The sequence below is a fragment of the Bactrocera dorsalis genome, chromosome 1, assembly GCF_023373825.1.
Source record: "Bactrocera dorsalis isolate Fly_Bdor chromosome 1, ASM2337382v1, whole genome shotgun sequence".
NCBI classification, from domain to species: Eukaryota; Metazoa; Arthropoda; class Insecta; order Diptera; family Tephritidae; genus Bactrocera; species Bactrocera dorsalis.
Window position 1 is genome coordinate 27,333,876 of NC_064303.1, and position 20,319 is coordinate 27,354,194.

A 20,319-nucleotide genomic window follows, 5' to 3' on the forward strand; every position below is an offset into this window, starting at 1 on the left:
TTCACAATGCTTTGATTCATTACGGAAGTACAGAGAATAAAATAAGAAAAAAAAAACGATCCAGAAAAACTACTTAAAAGGACGATCGTGTAATTTGTAGAGTTTGGAAGGCAAATCCTTTTTTAACTTCCAGGCAAATTCTCGGCACTATAAAGGATCAACTGACCAACGATGTATCAACACGAACCATCCGACGCCGTCTTCTTGAAAATGGGCTACGGGGTTATATCGCAAGAAAAAACCGTACGTGTGCAGCAAAAGCTTAAAGAGTCGTATTACATTTGCAAAGGAGCATATCGGAAAGCCCTCAGATTTTTGGAAACAAATACTGTGGAGTGATTAATCCAGGTTTAATTTGTTTGGTTCAGATGGGAAACAATTTGTTCGACGCCCACCAAACAAGGAATTTCACCCTCGATACACTTTAAAAACGGTTAAGCATGGTGGAGGCAGTATTATCTTTTGGGCTGCATTTTCGTGGTACGGTGTAGATCCTATTTGACGGATAACTCAAACAATGGATAAATAAAGATATATTGTCGAGTACAATGAAGCCATTTGCAAGGGAACACATGCCTGAACCATACATTTTTATGCAGGATAACGACCCCAAGCGCACTGCTGGGAGTGTTAAAACTTGGCTTTCGTCCGAAAACATTACGGTTTTGGATTGGCCTGCCCAGACTCCGGACTTAAATCCAATCGAAAACCTCTGGGCAGATGTCAAAAGAGGCTTGGGGAAAAAATCAAGCATAAATACTGACGAATTATTTCAAAATATCAAGGAAATATGGCAGAGCATATCAACTGAGCGATGTCAGCGTTTGGTCAGTAGTCTGACTAGAAGATGTGAAGCTGTCCTTGAATCAAAAGGCTATCCGACAAAATATTAACTGAAAACATTAATTCAGAATCAAATTTTAATTTTTTTAGTATTATTTTTAATATACTAAGCAAAAATTTTAAATGTCCTTAATTAGTTGACCAAGTCAAAATAAATATGTATGATTAATTTTTTTTTCCACGTTGAATTGAAAACATTTTTTCGTTAAATTTCCCAACTCTACAAAAAAGTTTTCGTTCTTTGTCCTAAAGTTTATTTTATGATTTTCTGATTAATTATGAACAAAAAGGATAAGAAAGTACCTTTTTTTCGTATCAAGTTTGCTTTTGTAAAAGTTAAAGTAATAATACTATATAATAATAATATATAATTATACTATCGTTAAAGCTATTTCCTAAATGAAAAAGCAAACATTTTCATGACATACATATATTTTTTTCGTCTAATTTCGACCTGAAACATGGAAATTTACTGCTTTAAAGTTATAGTCAAATTTTGTGTTGACCCGTGTTTTTAATAAATCTATATCTTAGAAGACAATAAAAATGGTAACTTAAGTTTAAAAAAAATATGTCGCTTTTAAGTTATAAAATAAACCAATTTTAAAAGAAAACGGAGTGTCCTTAATTATGTGACCACCAGTGTATACATATACACTTTGTAGGGTCTCCTACGCTTTCTTCTGGGTGTTACAAACTTCGTGACAAACTTAATATACCCTGTTCAATGTATAATAATTTAATTTATCTGCAGCATTTTGAGGTTTAATGAAAAAAATTACCAATTCAGAAAAAAAACTTGAAAAACTGTTCAAAATTAACTTTGTTATCACAAAAAGCTAAGTTCACTTATGTGTAACAATTACATATACGAGGGCTGTCCGATAAATAACCGACCTAACCATGATGCACGCGACTTTTTCAAAATTTTTTTTTTATTTTTCTACATAGTCTCCTTGTAACTCCACACACTTCTCCCAGCGATGCTCCCATCTCTGCAACCCTTCCAAATAGTACTTGGTGTCTTTGTCTGCAAAATACGAGTTCACGAAAGAGATTGCCTCCTCATTTGACGAAAATCTCTGGCCGCCGAGCGCAGTTTTAAGTTGAGGAAACAAAAAAAGTCGCTTGGTGCTAGATCCGGTGAATAAGGTGGATGGTCAAGCAGTTCGAACCGCAATTCGTGGATTTTCGCCATGGCGACTGTTGAGGTGTGAGATGGTGCGTTGTCTTGGTGGAACAAGACTTTCTTTTTTTGCAAATGTGGCCGATTTTTCGAAATTTCTTCCTTTAGCTTGTCCAATAATGATGGGTAGTATGCTCCTGTTATAGTTTTTCCTTTTTCAAGATAGTCAATAAAAATAATTCCATGGTTGTCCCAAAAAACACTCGCCATCACTTTCCCAGCCGAATACCCAGCTTTAGGTTCTTTTGAGGCTGGTTCCCCCTTTTCAATCCACTGTTTAGATTGGATTTTTGTTTCGGGCGTATAATGATGAATCCAAGTTTCGTCTACAGTTATCAATCGGCGCCAAAACTCGGTCTTATTGCCTCTAAACTGAGCCAACAGAGTGCTGGAAATGTTCATGCGCGCACGTTTGTGGTCTAGCGTAAGCAAACGCGGCACCCAACGCGCGGACAGCTTTCTCATGCCCAAATCTTGGTTTAATATGTGACAAACAGTTTCTTTTGACATCTTCATAATCTCAGCTATTTCCCTAACTTTAATCCGGCGGTCGTCTAGTACCAATTGATGAACTTTAGCGATGTTATCGTTAGTGGTTACAGTTTTTGGACGCCCAGGACGTTCATCATCTTCCAAGCTCCTGCGACCACGTTTAAATTCAGTTGCCCAAAATTTTACGGTGGTAAACGATGGTGCAGAGTCACCATACACAGAGTCCAACTCATCTTTGATTTGTGAAGGCGTATTGCCTTTCAAAAATAAAAATTTAATTACAGCTCGATATTAAATTTTTTCCATTTTGGGGAAATCACCGAAATAGACTCACAAAAACGACTGTCAACAGATAATTGCGCAAGATAAATTTCTGAAATTTTGGCGAGTAGCTATTATAATATGCACAATTTGAAGTAGAAACTTTTTTTTCAGATGTGCCGCTAGCTTCACGTTGAGGTCGGTTATTTATCGGACAGCCCTCGTATTAAGCAAGCTTTTTTTCTGAGTATTCAAGTAAAACCGACATATGTACGTATTAACTCGGGAATTCACATGTCTGAATTTCTGAGAAAGAAATCTTATCTTAATTAAACTTACAATCAAAGCTACAATTACCGAAAAAGTTTTTATCAAATGATAAAAATGTTTCACATGCAAAACTGAATAAGTCAGTACGACTTTAATCCTAAAACGACAAGTAGCTGCATTTTATATGATTACAAAATGTGGTATTAAATACATATACATATACATTTTTCTTTTGATTTTTATACACAGCATAAATTTTGAAATGTAAATTCGCATTTTTGAGAATTTTTATGTTTTTATATACAACATAAATTTCTGAAGTCTCAATTTTTGGTATTTCTTTTTTTTTTGTTGTTTTTTATATCCGTAGAGATATTACATTATTTTTATATATAAAAACTAACTGCAACTACCAAAAATTACATTTTTTAACTTACCTTTGGCTAAACCCAGCAAAAGATATTGTGCTTCCGGACGGCTTAAAATAGCTTTCATATGTAAATTTGCAAGCAAAAGTTGTTGTTGTTGATATTGCTGCTGTTTAAATATAAAATTAGTAATATTTTCACTGCAAAATTGATTTGCTGTTTGTTGTTGAAATGTTGATGAATTCTGTCCGTCGCCTTTGCCATTTGTCTTCGTTGTGTTTGTTGTTGATTGTTTGTTTTGGACATTTTTGTTATTATTAGTTTGCAATTTGCCCAGCAATTGTTTGAAATTTTCAGAATTTTGTAATAATACATTATTATTTGAGTCTTGCATATTATCTTGATTCTGTTTGTGACTAAAATTTTTGTATTTATAGTTTTTATTTTCCATGTTAATATTGCTGTTATGTTGAGTATGTTCAGTCAAAGAATTACGACGCCACTTAGCCTCCAATTCATCCACCAAAGGGATATCGCCCAAATTCATATTTGAATTTAATGCCGTTTTTTGGTGTTGTTGTGTCTGCTTTTGTTGTTGTTTCTGTTGATCAGTTGATTGCTGTACATTCAAGGCCTGCTTGAAAAATTCATTCAACGATGTTGATGAGCCATTCTTTTCAATACGGTCGTGCGTCTTTTTGCCACCTGCCGCAAAAAATGGTATGAATCTTGAACGACCACTTGAATTATGTCCATTACTCTCACTACCGCCACCGTACTGACGTTGCATTGTTTTGTTTGCACCTCCTGAAAATTTGTCATACTGAAAGGAAATAGATTTTCGTTCTTCCTGCAATTCGACACTGTCTTGTAGAGATTTACTGTTTCCTTTGCCATTGTTTGATTCACACTTGAAGCCCTGTTGTTGCGAATTTCGTGCTGAAGTATTGTTCTTTAAAGCCTGTGGGAAGAAAATATGTGTAAATATTAAACACGTCTCTAAATATGAGATGTCAAGCTGTATTTTTCCAGTTTTAACACTTTTAACGACACACAAATGGAACGTGACAAAAGAAATGTTTCTTTTTTATACTCAGAACAGGGCACATTAAGTTTGTCCAGAGACCTTATACAATATATTTATAGTTGTAAAACCCTGGCGATCGATTATTTATATAGCTGCCACACAAACTTGAAAGAAAATTATCAAATCAGACCACTATAGCATATAGCTGCTATACAAACTAAATGTTTAAAAAGAAATGGCCACATATGGAAAACTTTTTGATTTGGCGAGATATGTATCTTGACGATATTTGACACGGATTATTGTTCAAGACAAAGGTACAAGCTTCGAAGAAATTATTAAGATTAAACTACTATAGGTTATACACTCGTGGCCTACCGCTCAAAATTTAATGTATTGTGGATATTTGACTACACTTTATAGTGGTACTTTTTGGGGTATAGAAATTTTGTATTTAGAAATAAGTTAATAACATTTTATTAATCAAAAATATTAAAAATTAAAAACAAAATACATTCAGCTATAGCTAAATTAAAATTGAAAGATTGTGAACTTTACAAAATAAGCTCAAAATGTAAGAGACTGACATACGATGAAAAAATTATATTTTTTTAATTTAATTTCATTTACGCTATAATTGGAATTAATATTTAATTTTTTTTTTTAAATTGAAACACAAAACTTTAAGACAATAAAGTCGTCCGCTTTTGTATAAGAACAGAAAAACTAATTTGTGTTTTACTCATTAAAGGTAATTATAATTAGATAATATAATTTAATTCATTTATACTTACTAAAAACATAAAAAAAAAAAACAAAATTGATGAAAATCCCAAACGAACGATAAAGTCCGAAAAAAAATTAAGAAAGTATAGCGGTAAGGTTTGCGTGGCCACGAGTGTAGCTGCCATACAAAACTGTATGATCTATATCCAATTTTTGTATTAAACTTTTCGGTTTGACAATATATCTTTATGAAATTTTGTGTGCAAAGGTACAATTTTCGAAGAAATTTTTTAGATCGGACTACTATAGCGTATAGCTTTGCAAATCAAAATCTAGATAAATATCACCTTATACCTTTTATGCTTCAAGAGATGCACATATGAAGGTTATGCTATAACTTCGGTGCAGACGATGTAAACACTTTTTCCCCCTTTAATTTGACATAAAACCGGAGAAAAAACTTTTTTACTACAACAAATACGTCTTCAATTATAATTGTTGGTTTTTAATCTATTTGTGAACTAACTATACTTACCATATTTGCATTTTCGTTACGATTTTCTTTGGCATCATCATTTTCATTCAAAATCTTATTATCATTATGGTCCGTCTTGTTGCCCAGCTGCTCTTCATCATCATCAAAACCACACAATTCAATCGTGTCTAGACGCGAAGTGGGACCACAACTAAACCATTCCGGTTCCTCATTTTTATAACGATGGTGGTCGTTATCTTCTTTCACACGATCTTTAGAATTCGTAACAACCAAATAGCCTGACGTTAAACGCTTTACATAATTGGCATTATTGGTATTAGCTGACGACGACGACGACGTAGCGGCGCGATCTGCATTCTTGCCAAGACCTGTTAGTGCTGATAATGCCGGTCTAATTGCATTCTTATCATGGCGCATATTATCAACTTTACTTGTTTCAAAAAGCTTAAGAAGCCTAAGCTTACTTGAAATATCGTTGTTAGTTGGCGTATTATTGTTGGCATCTTTTTCGCAGGATTGAGGATTGTCGGTTCCCACTGAATTTGCCCATTTAACTTTGGGTAATCTACCGCTACCAATACGACGTTGATTTGTTATTATAGCAGAGTCCTATGGTCGGTGAAAACATTATAAAAAAAAAAATTAAGGAATAAAAAATGTTTCCTTATAGTTTGGGGATCAAAGGTAGTCAGAATTTTCGCTAAATCGATTTTTTATTCAAATTTCTTAAGATATAATATATTAAAAATATTCACTTAAAATTTGTAGCCCCAAAAATATTTTTTAGAGTAAAAATTAGTTATACTAATAGAATTTGGTATCCCCGCACAAAAATACGGCTGTGTAAACTGACGTTGAGCAATACCAAAAGCCCCGTGAGGATCGGGAAAGGCCTCTTCGAGCTGTTCGATACCAAACGAGGTTTCAGACAAGGCGACTCCCTTTCGTGTGACTTCTTCAATCTACTCTTGGAGAAAATAATTCGAGCTGCAGAACTAAATGGCCGTTAGTTCTGCTTACTCCAGATTGGATTTGAACTCTATAAGTCACTCATTTTACCATCCTGCTATATGGTGCAGAGGTATGAACGATGACAACATCTGATGAGTTGACGTTACGAGTTTTCAAAAAAGAAAGCTTTTGCGGAATATTATGGTCCTTTGCGCAATGGCAACGGCGAATATCGCATTCGATGGAATGATGAGCTGTAAGAGATATCCCACGACATTGGTATAGTTCAGCGAATTAAATGGTTATATCCACTTGTGATTTTTAAAAAATCTATATCTATATACAGGGTAGGCCATTTAAAGTTGACCCATTTGTAAAAAAAAAAGAACAAAAGAAAACAATGTTTTTTGTTCATTTCAAAAATAATTTATTTTGGTCCAAGGGGATTTGTTTCAGCTAATATTTAAAAATTAGATCGCGTAAATGGGCACCTTTAGCTTTGACAGCTAAATGCACTCTTTTTTCGACATTTTCCATGACTTTGGCCAATGTTTCGGATGATATGGCGGCTGTTTCACGTCGAATGTTGGCTTTCAGTTGAGCTAAGGTCTTTGGCTTATTAGCGTATACCTTGGATTTCAAATAACCCCACAAATAAAAGTCTGGTGGCGTCAAATCTGGTGATCTCGGTGGCCAGTCAACATCACCATTTTTCGATATCAATCGCCCGGGGAAAAATGGTCGCAATAAATTGATTGTTGGTCGAGCTGTATGGCATGTAGCCCCGTCCTGTTGAAACCAGAAGTTATCCATGTCATTTTCGCGAATAATGGGTATCACAAAATCCGTTATCATGGCTCGATAACGCTCACCATTGACTGTTGTCGTGGCTCCATCATCGTCTTCGAAAAAATACGGTCCGATGATCATATTCGCGCAAACACCGCACCAAACTGTTACTTTTTGGTCGTAAAGAGGCTGTTCTTCAATTAATTGAGGATTTTCGGTGGCATAAAATCGGCAATTTTGCTTGTTTACGCCTCCATTCAACGAGAAATGTGCCTCGTCTGACACACAACAATTGAAAAGTTATTTTGAATATAAAGCTGAACAATTTCAGCGCGTTCTTTTGGAGTGTACTGTTCCATGGTATAAATTGTCTTCGAATGACGCTTCTAACGCGGTATGACATTAGCCGATTTGTCAGCGCTGTTAAAAGTTACAGCGTTGCCAGATGGGTCAACTTTAAATGGCCTACCCTGTACATATATCTGAAAATTTCAAATCGATCCGACAATTAGTTTCGGAGATATGAGCATATTACTAAGAACGTTTCCGAGCGTTCGAAAGTAGGTGGGGCACGTAAATCGTTCCCGAAACTTTAAACGCGTTTATCTCAAAACCGTGTTTTCAGAGTCGGTGAGGAAAATTTCTCCGAAACCGCTAAACCGATCGGTTGAAATTTTCACACGACTTACTCAGATATATTTTGCAGGTAATGATGGAAGGAATAAGGTTTTGGACAATAATTTCGATTTTTAAGCCACTTTGAAGTGAAAAATTTTCATGAAAAACTGAATTTTTTTTGAACAGCCGCCATTTTGTCAAATATCAAAATTTTGACTAGACCTTCGATCATTACCTGTAGTTATTCATCACAAAACTAAATATTTCTGGTTTTTGGTTATCGGATAATTTGGACCAGAGATATCTTGCTCACCGCCAAGCACTTTTTTTGGGCGTCTCTACGCAGATCATCTACAGGAGCTAGGGGATCCAATATTTTTTTATATAAACCGCTGATTGTTAAAGAACATTAAATTCTGTTTAAATAAATTTTTTCCATTAATGTATAAAATAAAATGCCTCTTTGGAAAAAATTCACAAAAAAAAAACCGTTTTTTCTGCCTCGCAAGTGGATATAACCCCTTAAAAGACTACGGCTAGGTCATGTCGTCCGAATGGAAGTAAACACTCCAGTTCTGAAAGCATTCGACGCAATACCAGCCGGGGGAAGCAAAGGAAGAGGCAAGCCTCCACTCCGTTGGAAAGATGTGGTGGAGAAGGTCCTGGCTTCGCTTGTAAATTGTAAAAAGAACATTAACCGTTTTTTTTCGAAAATTTAGAAAAAAAAAAAAAACTTAGTGAGGTCGCCAGTTTGTTTCGATCAGGTACTCGATTTTTTATTAATGAAACTAATTTTTATTCTTCGATTGATTTCGGAAATATTTCCAAGGATTAGTGATGATCACCGCAAGCAGTTATTTTTAAAATTATCATTTTTTTTCCAAATTTCTATCTAGTATTTAATGGTACGTTTTTAAATTTATAAAATAAAATATTTTACTGGTAAATATAAAACTATAACTAACCCCTTAAAAAGTATTTGCTTTACCTTAAGTTCTGGCTGTGGGGGCTGACTTTTTATAATCGACTCATCCAATATGTTTTTATTTTTAAAAAATGCAGGCATCATGTCATTACTTCGTGCCCACTGATGTTTACGGCCACTCATGTTTTCCTCAAAAGTTTCAGGTTTCCAAATATTAAGCCGACGTAATCGCGCCTCTAATTCGATGACATCGCAATCTACGATATTTGGCACACTGCGTTTTTTTGTAGGATGTTTATTATGTGAATGATGTATATTTAATAATTCATTGCGTATATGAAGTAAACTTGCACGACTATAGCTTGTGAAACAATTAGATTTCTCCAATGATTTAGATTTGCAAAGTTTGGTCTCATCCAAATGTTGACTAATTACGGGTGCTGATTTTGAAATTGAAAGCATTTTTGATTTACGTTGCGTTTGTGGAGTCATTTGTCGTAGTTTCATTATTAATGGCTCTTTCTCATCGTCAGTTTCACTCAAAGGGCTAACCTGTTCGCTAATTAGCGCTAAATCACAATTAACAACAGAACAAGACAATGTCTGTTGAGTATAAGGGGTGGAGGAACGTGCTGGTAGCATATGCAATGGCATAGCCTCATCGTCATTTCGATGATGATTGTAGTTATGTGTGTCAGTTTTGGAAAACTGCTTTGATTTATTGCCAGAGCAAATATCATTATGCAATGTCACATTTTCGGCGGATACCGAATTCTGATTCGAATTTGAAGGTGGTGGTAATGGTATTGCAGTAGCATATACAGGTGAATTAGTCTTAATACATTTATCTAATAGACGATGGACTCTTGCAGAACGTGCTTCTGCAACGGTAAGTTGTTTGGCGCACATTTCAAATGCCGAACGATATTCAACTATAGCAAGGGTTGGTAGTAGCGGTGCTTCTGTTGCCGACGTTGATTCATTTTCAATAATTGGAATTTTTAGCGTTTCATCGCCATTGGGTGAAGGTGCTGCTTCCGCTAATATCTTTAAAATACTTGAATGAGGTATTGCCTCCTTGGCCTTTTCTAGCGGTTCCATCTGATGGCGAAAAAGTGATTTGTACAAATACATTTACGTGAATTAATATTGTTGTTACACTGTATAGAATTACACTAAAAGTCAATGTTTTTTTTTTATAGAATAAGGATTTTTATTTAAATTTATAATTGCCAAAATTGTTCTTAAAAATTTTTCGTGACACTGCGTACAGAAAAAGTCGTATGTTAGAAATGAAAACAATTTGATTATGGTGAACAAAATTATTTTGTTTTTTCTTTTAGAAAAGTAAAAGTTTGAAAGTAAAATATGGATTTACCAATTTTAACATATTCTGTAAGCCAAAAGATAACTTCGTTAAACTATAATTCACAATCATCTTTAACTAAAACACAAATGCATTTTATTTCTTGTATATTTATACAAACTTTTTTTTAACTATTTAGATGTTATCAAAAATAGCCTTAATTTATTATCATTAAACAATTCTTAAATAAGATAAGATAAGAAAATAATCCTACATTGGCGAAATAAGAAAATAATACTGCTTTTAGCAAGTAAAATAAATATTGTTCTGTTGAAACACATCACATATACTATGTATACATACACTTACCTTTGAAGATGCCGTTCGGTCGTCTTCTCGGTCAGTTACTAATTTTCTGGTATTTTCTAATGCCAGCGTGTCATTATTACTGATATCTTCCGAGATTTCTTCTTCAGCACAATGATCATTCATTCCAGATTGTATTACTACTCCGCAATCTTCTTCCAAAATTTTTATTGCATCTTTTGCTTCTTGCATAATTTTAAATTGCAATACAGAATTGTGCTTTATATCTTCGGCACACTTGGTGGAAATCCTGTCATGAACTGGTGTTGGTGGCGGTGGTGGTGGAATCTCGAAATTCTTTCTTACTGGAGTATGGGTAATATTTTCACAACCTCCTTCCATTTCCAAAGATTCTTTAACCACTTCATTCGCAACCTCTTCCACAACATGAATCTCTGGAACGTTTTTCATGCATTCAGAGTTATTGTTTTCTAGTTTTTTCATAACATGTGTTATTTTAGTATCCATATATGATGGCTCAGTCATGGTTGTTTCTATGACCTCTTGCTAGATACTTATTAAAAAAACGGTTAATAAATATTACCTTTGAATTAACGTTATTTTCATCTACTTACCTTATGTAATCAGAATATAATATTTAAAACACTGATAACTTATTCAAAATGCAATTTATGGACTAGCCACTACTTATTCAAAACAAATAAATTCATAAAAAGAACTTAAGCAATACAGAAAAAATTTATAATTCCACCCACTGAATATTAAGAAAACTTTATCTGCAAATTGCACCAAGGTTTAAAAATTCACTAATCTATCACTTTTTCCTGTTTCCAGAAAAATTCCGTTCGTCATCAAAACGAAATGTCAAGACGATTTCATAATTTTACCGTTGCTGCTGGTTTTGTTTTTGTTATCGCCCGCCAGATTAATCCGAATCTCATTGGAATTATATTGGAATTTAACTGTTAATTTCCATATTTACATTTTCAAGTGCTGCCCATTCCACATATTTAAGTGTGACCTATTATCTCTGCTAAATAGTACCAGAGTTACAACTATCGAAAATCGTATATTTGAAAAAGAGAACGCTTAGAAAATAAACGAATCTGTAGGCGTACATTTCTTTACATTGAAATTAGCATTATATTTCTCATTTAACACCGAAAATGCTCAATTCTGCTACTTTCGAGTCCCCTGTTGCAAAACTCTGGTGAAGCAGGCTTAAAATTTGTCTGTGGTGAAACTCCCTCATCTCTGCCAAGTACCCCTGCGAAAAGTTATGATATCTGAAACGTCAACCTTCTCTATGATAAACGTATTCTATTTGAAAGAAGCGCGAAAACGATTTCACCATGGATATCAATGAATTTTACCACATCGTATATATGTATGTATAAAACGAATGAGGGATTATACGTAGAGATTTTTCAACTCCTCTTTGGAAACTGACAGAAATTTTTCTAGCGTAATTAACTAGTGATTTAACCATTATTTGGTTTGAAGGGATTTAATATTTATTTCGATAATTGTAATACCCTCAATACTGCCAATTGCAAGAATTAAGTTGATGATTTGAAATAAGTTAATAGCCCTAACAGACGAGCAAAATTAATGCGCCTTAAGCAACGCTAATGCGAATTGAAATTTTATGGTGACAGACGGCAGACTTGTGCATTTAGACAGCTGATAGTGAAATTTGTTTCTTTATTACAAAAAAAAATGAAATAAAAATGAATAAGATAAATTATTAAAAGAAATTTTGGTAATTTTGGAAACTCAATATAAATTTAACGAAAAAATTCGTTTAATACTATCTACGTTAAAAGATAATAGAGTGAAATTAATAGCAATAATTGATTGTAATGCTGAAGAAGTGTGCAAAAAAGTTAAGAATATTGGAAAAATGGATAGCAAAAGTGCGATATCTGTCAATAAATAGCAAAAATCGGCCATTTTTGAGCAGTGTTGTCTACTCAAATTTGGTAAATTCAACCAAATGCACGGAATTCTTGTGCATTACAAACTTGCATTAACATGGGTCAAATGCGCAAATAAATGTAAATTAAGCCCGCTAATGCATATTAGCGCTGTCGTCTGTCAGGGCTATTAAGGCGCATTAATTTTGCTCGTCTGTCAGGACTATAAAATAATACATACGGAGATTCATAAAAAAATATGGATTTGGAGTGTTGATTAAATATATAAAGATGTAAATTTATTTACTATTTTTGTTGGTTATTGTTGACTTTGTTTCTCTTGCCCTGCCTTTGGCAATTTTCTGAAATAAAAAATAAATAAATGCCCATGTGAAATGAAACACATACGAAAACGAAATATTCCTAGGGAAGGTTTCTGCTGCTACAACAACAACTAAATATTTTGGCCGAGGCCGATAAACTTTTCGTGTCTGAACCCATGCGTTCAGTTGTACTCAAGAGCGACATGATAAATCTTTTGCTTGATTGATGAGCATTCACGATAAATACAACCCTGTATGTAAACGTCAAGCTTTCATTTGTACGCCATTTGTTAAATTTTCTGCACCAGCGAAAAAAATCTGATGCAGTTTTTTAAATTATATGAAAATAAGATTAATTGATAGTGCAATTATTATATTGTTGCCGCAAGAGGTTGCAACTGTGTTTTTAATATTGTTGCATGGAAGTTTAAGGCAAGTTTTTCATTAATATCTCAAACAAAAAAACTAAGGTAATTTTTTAACCTCATTTGTATCTAGGTTTGTATTAGTGGACTCTTCGTTGGACTACGAAACAAGGTAATAGACAAAATGACACAGTATCTGCCGCCGAATCTTTTGGCACTATTTGCCGCACGTGATCCAATACCATATATGCCGCCGGTGGATAAGTTACCACATGAAAAGAAGTCGCGTGGCTATCTTGGTATTGGTGGTTTTCTTAGTGAGTTCGAAGATCCAAAAGATACCCCGCCTGCAAAGCGTGTCGAAACTCGCCAAGAGCGATTGGATCGTCGGCGTCGAGAAAAAGCTGAACAAGTTGCATATAAATTGGAACGAGAAATCGCTCTTTGGGATCCTCAAGAAATAAAAAACTCGACAGAAGATCCGTTCCGTACATTGTTCATTGCACGTATAAACTATGACACATCCGAATCGAAATTGAGACGTGAATTTGAGATATACGGACCTATAAAGAAAATTGTTATGATATCAGACCAGGAATCGGGTAAGCCCAAAGGTTACGCATTCATCGAATATGAACATGAAAGAGATATGCATGCTGCTTATAAACATGCTGATGGTAAGAAAATCGATGGTAAACGTGTATTAGTTGATGTTGAGCGAGCACGCACTGTAAAAGGATGGCTACCACGACGCTTGGGTGGTGGTTTAGGAGGAACACGACGAGGTGGTAATGATGTTAATATAAAACATTCTGGTAGGGAAGACAATGAAAGAGAACGAGAGCGTTACCGTCTAGAACGGGAACGTGAGGATCGGGAAAGTGCACGACTTGTCGAGCGTAATCGTTTCGGAGCAGGCGACGCAGTAAGACGACGCTCACGATCTCGTGAAAGACTCCGAGAACGTGAAAGGGAGCGTTCAAGACGTTCGCGAAGCAAATCACGTGAGCGTAGAAGACGACGTGCTGGTAGTCGTGAACGTGAATATGACGAATTTGAGAAACGTGATAGGCGTGAAAAAGAACGAGAACGCGATCGTGAGCGGGAGCGCGACAGGGATAAAAAGAAGAGACGATCAAAATCAAGGGAGCGAGATTCATCTAGGGAGAGACGTGATAAGAAACGTGAACGTGATCGTCGTGACAAGGAGCGTGATCGTGGAGATCGTGATGTCAAAGAACGTAAACCTGATTTCCGTGATATCGACATCAAAATCAAGGAAGAACCAATAGACGACGGTTATCCAACTTATCCCATGAATTCTTATCAAACAACTGGTATAAAACGAGAAAGTGATGACGACGAGCATGAAGAAAAATTCCGGCCACCACAAGATATGTTTAGCGTGCCACCTCCCCCTTTAACTGGACGCGGTGTTGGCGAGAATGGACAGAATCCCAATGATGGTCAACAATCATGGTGGCGTTGAGGTTAAACTGTATATTACAAACTGGATAGTATACTTTTTGTTCCACTTTCAATATTTGAACACAACTCTTTCGATTTAGCGTTTGAATTTCATACTTTTTTCATGATTTTCGAAATAATTTTTAAATATTAATTATGAAACAAATTGTTTGCACTAACAAAACAAGATAAACTCAGATTTAAATTTTACATAGTACAAACGCCTAAGTCGTAATAGTTTAAAAATAACAGAGCAAACAATATTTGAAATTCCAATATACACCATAGCAAGTTTTTCTTCATCGCTGTGTTGAGATGAAATTATTATTAACCAATTATGTATAAACTATTTAAACATTTTTAGTCAAAAACTTTTGAGATTTTAATTAATTCACGCGATTAATAATACTTAATTTTTTAATAGACTCCGATTCATAATTTCCATTAAGTGATATCTTGGGATGTTAAAATTTAAATAAATATCCCTACAATGTGCAAAAAATTACAAGCATACTGATATATTTGGATTTAAAATTTTGTTTGCTGCTCTAAATGTAATTATTTATATTAATATGTAACTTAAACATATAAAACAAAATAATCGCAACCCTAATGTAAGGAAGAACAACCAAAATGCAAAGAGTAAGTAAAAAAATTGGAGACTGAGTTGTGTTTACTTGCGGTAACGCGTATCCAATTACTTTGGAATATCACATTCGGGAGAAACCATACTGTACCTAGCAGACTGCAGATCAAAACCTGTGCTTTGGTTGTGTGCATGCAATCAAAGTATTCCGGCCGCCTTCGTGTATAGAGTGTTTGGAGTTAGTGAGTAATTTGTTTAGAGATAGTGTCAATCCTATGCTGGTACATGGGACGATTCATTCAAACAAGTAATGATTAATTTGAATAAGTTACACGGAACTCTTTGTTTTATACTGCCCACTTCCCACATTGTATACTATTTATGTTCATTCCGTAATAGTATAGAAAGTAACTCGCCAATTTTAATTATCTTTTCTCTTCTTCCAGTTTGAGTACAATTTATTCCAAACTAAGAATTTTTAAACTAATGCTTTACGCATTAGGGGAAAGTATGCAATGTAAAGAACGGGTAAATGTTTAGATTGATTAAATTCTCACAAAAACAACAAACATATTTCAATGACTTGTTAAAAAACACTAACGGCAAAGGTAATGTTTGAGTATGCAAGAAATACTAATGATTTTCCCATTTTAGGGGATCGAACGTTCACCTTGCCCACTGACTCCCAAAGCTTGCGTGTCGGAAGCGGTTAGCACAATTAGAGACCCCATGTATGTAGGTATGATACAATGTAAGTTGATCAAATTCAAATGGAATGGTTGTATTAGTAAGTGAAGTTGCTGTTTTCTGTCACTTCATATGCTGGTTAAAGGGGACTTGTTAAAACTACATAGTGGCCAACAAAATGTAAAAATGTTTGTGCAAAATAATATACCGGTTTCCTTCAATAATTTCGGTTCTTTATAAAAATCGCATATTGTTTTCTTTAAAGGGTTTTCTAAATCGTCACCTGCAATTCAAAATAACGTAACAATATTTTTGAAAATTTACAGTGGCATGAATGAAACCCGAAATAAAATGGATCATGAGTGAAAAAAATTTTAATATTGGTTAAAACTTGGTATACCTGAGCGCAGAACCTGAAAATGTGAAGTTGAAGTAGTGAAGCGTAATCAACAAGACCCTCAATTTCGAATTTTTTGATGATACGTTATTTTGCATTTCTGGTGACGAAATGAAATTATTTGTTTGTAATAACTTCAAATCTTATCTCAATGTCACTTAAGTTATAAAGTGCTGATATTGCAGTTATTTTGTTGGTCACTATTGGCAAGAAATGAGGGGTAAAGCGATAAAAAATGCGAACAATTTGGGCGTTGGTAAGTGCACATGCCGTTCCTTTCTTTTCTCAGCTAATGTTTTTCTGGTGTGTTAGTGTGGTCACTATGACGTGGTAGTCGTAGCTGATTAGTAAATTACCGTTAAGATTTCGTAATCGCATTTTTATATTTGGTTCTTGTAAGTAGGATTGGGCCTTATGGAATCGTTTCCGATATTTCAATATTAAAGCAGTTGGCTTTGATCGTAATCATGAGGGCATTGAGGAATTCAGATGGTGCTTTAAACATTTATGATGTAGAAAATATATACTCATATATTTTTACTATCTATTACTTTCAGTAAGGCAATTTCAACGACATAAGTAAATGTGCCTTTAAAAATTGGTCTATTTAGTGAAAATAAGACTAGAACTTGACAAACTAGACTCGAGAAAGTAAAGTTTTTCTAAAGTGTAATTAAACATTTTTTATTTAAAAGAAAAATATATACATATAATATAGAAGAAATTGTTGATAGCGCTCATTCACGTTTTACGGTATTTGACATGCATTGTTTCGTAAGAGTTTTGCCAGTTCATTTTGAAAGAATCAAATAATTTCCAAGGACCACTTGTGTTTCGTAAGTCTTCACGCCTACTTATTGTTTCGATTATTTTAAAGATTCACATTGTGCATTATTCAAAAGCATAAATTAAAAAATATAATTTTCGAATGTACAAATGACTGTTTATTTTTATTTATTGGCTGCGGTAATGTATGCTTTCGATTTTTTTGTAGTAAAATAAATCTTCATTGTTGATTAATAGTTAATAGACAAATTTGAAAAGGCAACGGAATTACATACATGTATAAATATGTATAACACTTGGTGACCCATATGAGCTACATGAAAACATGTTTGTATTTAAACTGTTACAAAAAGTGCACTTTATTCTCTTTTAAATACATACAAATCTAATTATACAAGTAACTTCTATTGTTAAAATTCCACAAAAACATATCATTATATTATACTACTGTGTAGTAATTGCACCGTAATATAATTTAAACAAACACTTTCATTGTCTACATAGTTTCATAATTAAACGAAGACCAATTACAAATGAGGTATTGGTTATAGCAGGTATTACGTAGACTTCTGTGCTTTCTTCCCCTTATTAAGCGCTAGCAATCCAGTCCTTAGGATTTTGTAATACTTCCAAAAGTTTCCCTTCCTTGGAATTGGATGGCACTGTATGCATGTATTCCCAACGCGCCGTCAACGGCAATGACATTAGTATACTTTCATACCGCGCACCTGGCGTATAGAGACCGAATTTTGTGCCTCTGTCGTAGATTAAATTAAATTCCACATAGCGGCCACGACGTAAAAGTTGCCACTGGCGCTCCTTATCGCCGTAATCATCGTTTTTGTGTTGGCGCACAAGCGGCAAGTATGAAGGGATTACCGAATTAGCACAACTGGTAACAAATTTAAACGCTTCTTCTTGGTTCGGTGTGTCCACATCGTCGAAAAATATACCACCAATACCTCTACTTTCCTTTCTATGTGTAATGCGGAAGTAATCATCACACCATTTCTTAAAACGTGGGTAGTAACTGGAGTCATGTTCGTCACAAGCGTCCTTTAGTGTTTTGTGAAAATGTACCGCATCCTTTTCGTTCAAATAATATGGTGTGAGGTCTGTGCCACCGCCGAACCACCATTGTTTCTCGCCATCGCTCTCAACTTCGAAATAGCGATAGTTGAAATGTATTGTTGGTACATGTGGATTTCTAGGATGTATTACAGCACTTACACCAGCGGCGAAAAATGGCAACTTCTTGCCTTCGGCCAAATTCTTTCCCCTGGTACGCATTTGTTGAACAGCACCCGGTGGTAACATACCAGTTACAACGGAAATATTAACACCAGCTTTCTCGAACACTTCACCATCCTGAAGGACGCACGTAATACCGCCACCACCTTCTGCACGCTGCCAGCGATCGACTTTAAATTTTTGTCCGGCGTATTCTTCGGCCTCTAAAGCACGACATACGTCTGCTTGAATTCTCATTATCATTAACTCCATTTTAGTACGCATATCATCCTCATTATCAATCAGCGTATTAGTGTCTGTAATTGGTTCTGCCATATAGATGGAAGTATTAAGCTTTCGTTTTCTAGCAGCTTCCAAGTGCACGAAAGAAATAGAAGCAGAAGTAGCCAAGCCAAAACCTACAATTAAATAGCGTACCTGTCTGCCGCTAGTACGACGTGCCATTTGATAGCTGGCAATAGAGGTCAACACTCGGCGTAAGCATTTTGTAAAAGCCATTATACAAACCTAAAATAAAATAACAAAACTTTATTTGTAAATATAATAAAACTTGTTTTTTTTTACACCTATGTTTAACCTCCTTTAATGTCATCTGTCTTACTTCATACCTACAGTGCACTTTTTCGAATACTAGAAATTTGATTGTTGCAAGCGTTTTACTGGACGACGTGACTCTGACAATGTAATCGTTGCACGAATTTGCCTACCAAATAATTATTACTAATATTGTCAACAAATTCAACTTCTTTCTTTTTATTAACATAATATTTAAAATTAAATTTTTATAGTTCCGATTATTATCTTATCATTTAACATTATGCAAATCATGGCAAAAGATGATGCAAATACCTTCAATGAGAAATGTTTTTCCACTTATGTTTAAAAAGCTACTAGCCGCTGAAACGAACATATGTTCAGTGATAACCAACGTTAGCACTTTTTGTTACGAAACGTAACAGTATAACGAAACGTTGAAAAGTTATAAGATATACAATTACCCGATCAAGAAATTGCTTTCAAATGGTCAATATTCACACTTCTCTATTACCACCCAATCACAAAGTGTTCAATTTGTTGATTTTATTTTTTTAAATTAAAGTTCAAAACTTCAACTATTTAAAATGCGTATTTCTGTGATATATAATGAATTTCACGCATACATATATTTTTAACTCTTATATCCACTACCACTTAACTAATTGTTTGTTTTAAATAGTGCACAATTAATTTTAATTCCATATTTAACTTTCGGTGAAATCCATTTATTCATACAATAAGAAAATGGAGAATCTGGAGAATCCGTACATACCCATTTTAACTTCGAAACCAGGCATTCCCTGATTCTATATTGCAGCCATTTTTGTAAACAAAAACATACAGGTTTTAAAACATTGTTTATAAATTAACACCTTTCTATAATAATGTTGTGATATTTTCAAAACTATCATTTAGTTATTAAGACTTTCAAGTTATGCAACAAACAGTAATACATTCTATCAAATTTTAAAGCAATGTTAATAATATTAATAAAAGTGTGTGATAAAATTGCTGGCAAGGCAAGGTAACGTAACGAAGTAGGCAATAAACATTTTTTAAAAGTATAACCCTGTTCGGTCCCTCTTCAATACAAGGCCATCTTCAGTTCTTTCGCGTATTGGTTAAATATTGAATACAAATTATTTTTGCACAGTTAATACAAAATAAATGACGAGTAGCAACGAATTATTGAAGTGTTTGTCGTTATAAAAGCATTAAAACATAAGTACAACAACTTTTTGATTTTTATTATAGTGGCAGAATTCTTGTAGTTTACAGTCCTTGGCCGGATGAAAATCCAATCATTTTTCCGTTCCGATAAGACGATTTACAAAAAATTTCATTTTTGCGACTTCCGTTGAGAGACCTAAACTCCCAGTTTACCAAATTGCTTCAAATTTTAGATATTTTTCCACTGTA

The 20,319-nt window shown here is 34.3% G+C and overlaps 3 protein-coding genes across 12 annotated transcripts in view; 1 reads left to right on the forward strand and 2 right to left on the reverse strand.

Moving 5' to 3' along the window:
* The window catches only part of LOC105221765 (protein cup), a 28,180-nt gene extending 16,662 nt beyond the window's left edge, over positions 1–11,518 (reverse strand). Inside the window, exons 1-6 of one of the 3 annotated variants that reach the window (XM_029548540.2) lie at positions 11,200–11,503; positions 10,628–11,138; positions 9,016–10,053; positions 5,709–6,278; positions 4,180–4,381; positions 3,490–4,125 (exon numbers count right to left, since the gene is read on the reverse strand). In XM_029548540.2, coding sequence (XP_029404400.2) covers positions 3,490–4,125; positions 4,180–4,381; positions 5,709–6,278; positions 9,016–10,053; positions 10,628–11,110 — 2,929 coding nt within the window. In that variant the 5' untranslated portion in view covers positions 11,111–11,138; positions 11,200–11,503. Of the gene's footprint in view, positions 1–3,489; positions 4,382–5,708; positions 6,279–9,015; positions 10,054–10,627; positions 11,139–11,199 lie in introns of all 3 variants that reach the window. The other 2 variants (XM_019988822.3, XM_029548539.2) reach the window with 2 other exon arrangements.
* Positions 11,519–13,089: 1,571 nt separating this feature from the next.
* LOC105221767 (U1 small nuclear ribonucleoprotein 70 kDa) lies at positions 13,090–15,316 on the forward strand. Its single transcript, XM_011198870.4, has 2 exons — positions 13,090–13,256; positions 13,323–15,316. The coding sequence occupies exon 2, from the start codon at positions 13,374–13,376 to the stop codon at positions 14,676–14,678; it is 1,305 nt and encodes a 434-aa protein (XP_011197172.2). The 5' UTR covers positions 13,090–13,256; positions 13,323–13,373; the 3' UTR covers positions 14,679–15,316.
* Positions 15,317–17,041: 1,725 nt separating this feature from the next.
* LOC105221768 (oxygen-dependent coproporphyrinogen-III oxidase) lies at positions 17,042–19,360 on the reverse strand. 8 transcript variants are annotated; one of them, XM_011198872.4, is made up of 3 exons: positions 19,213–19,243; positions 18,972–19,066; positions 17,042–18,889 (listed from the first exon to the last, which is right to left on the reverse strand). In XM_011198872.4, the coding sequence occupies exon 3, from the start codon at positions 18,859–18,861 to the stop codon at positions 17,701–17,703; it is 1,161 nt and encodes a 386-aa protein (XP_011197174.2). In that variant the 5' UTR covers positions 18,862–18,889; positions 18,972–19,066; positions 19,213–19,243; the 3' UTR covers positions 17,042–17,700. The 8 variants fall into 8 exon arrangements, with proteins under 8 accessions (XP_011197174.2, XP_019844384.2, XP_011197178.2 ...); XM_019988825.3 differs by having other exon boundaries at positions 17,042–18,870; positions 19,213–19,231; XM_011198876.4 differs by lacking the exon at positions 18,972–19,066 and having other exon boundaries at positions 17,042–18,870; positions 19,213–19,360.
* Positions 19,361–20,319: the final 959 nt, after the last annotated feature.

What these genes read in the sequence shown, in the direction of transcription:
- LOC105221767 (XM_011198870.4), top strand. Translation starts at nt 13,374, where the DNA reads ATGACACAGTATCTGCCGCCGAATCTTTTGGCACTATTTGCCGCACGT.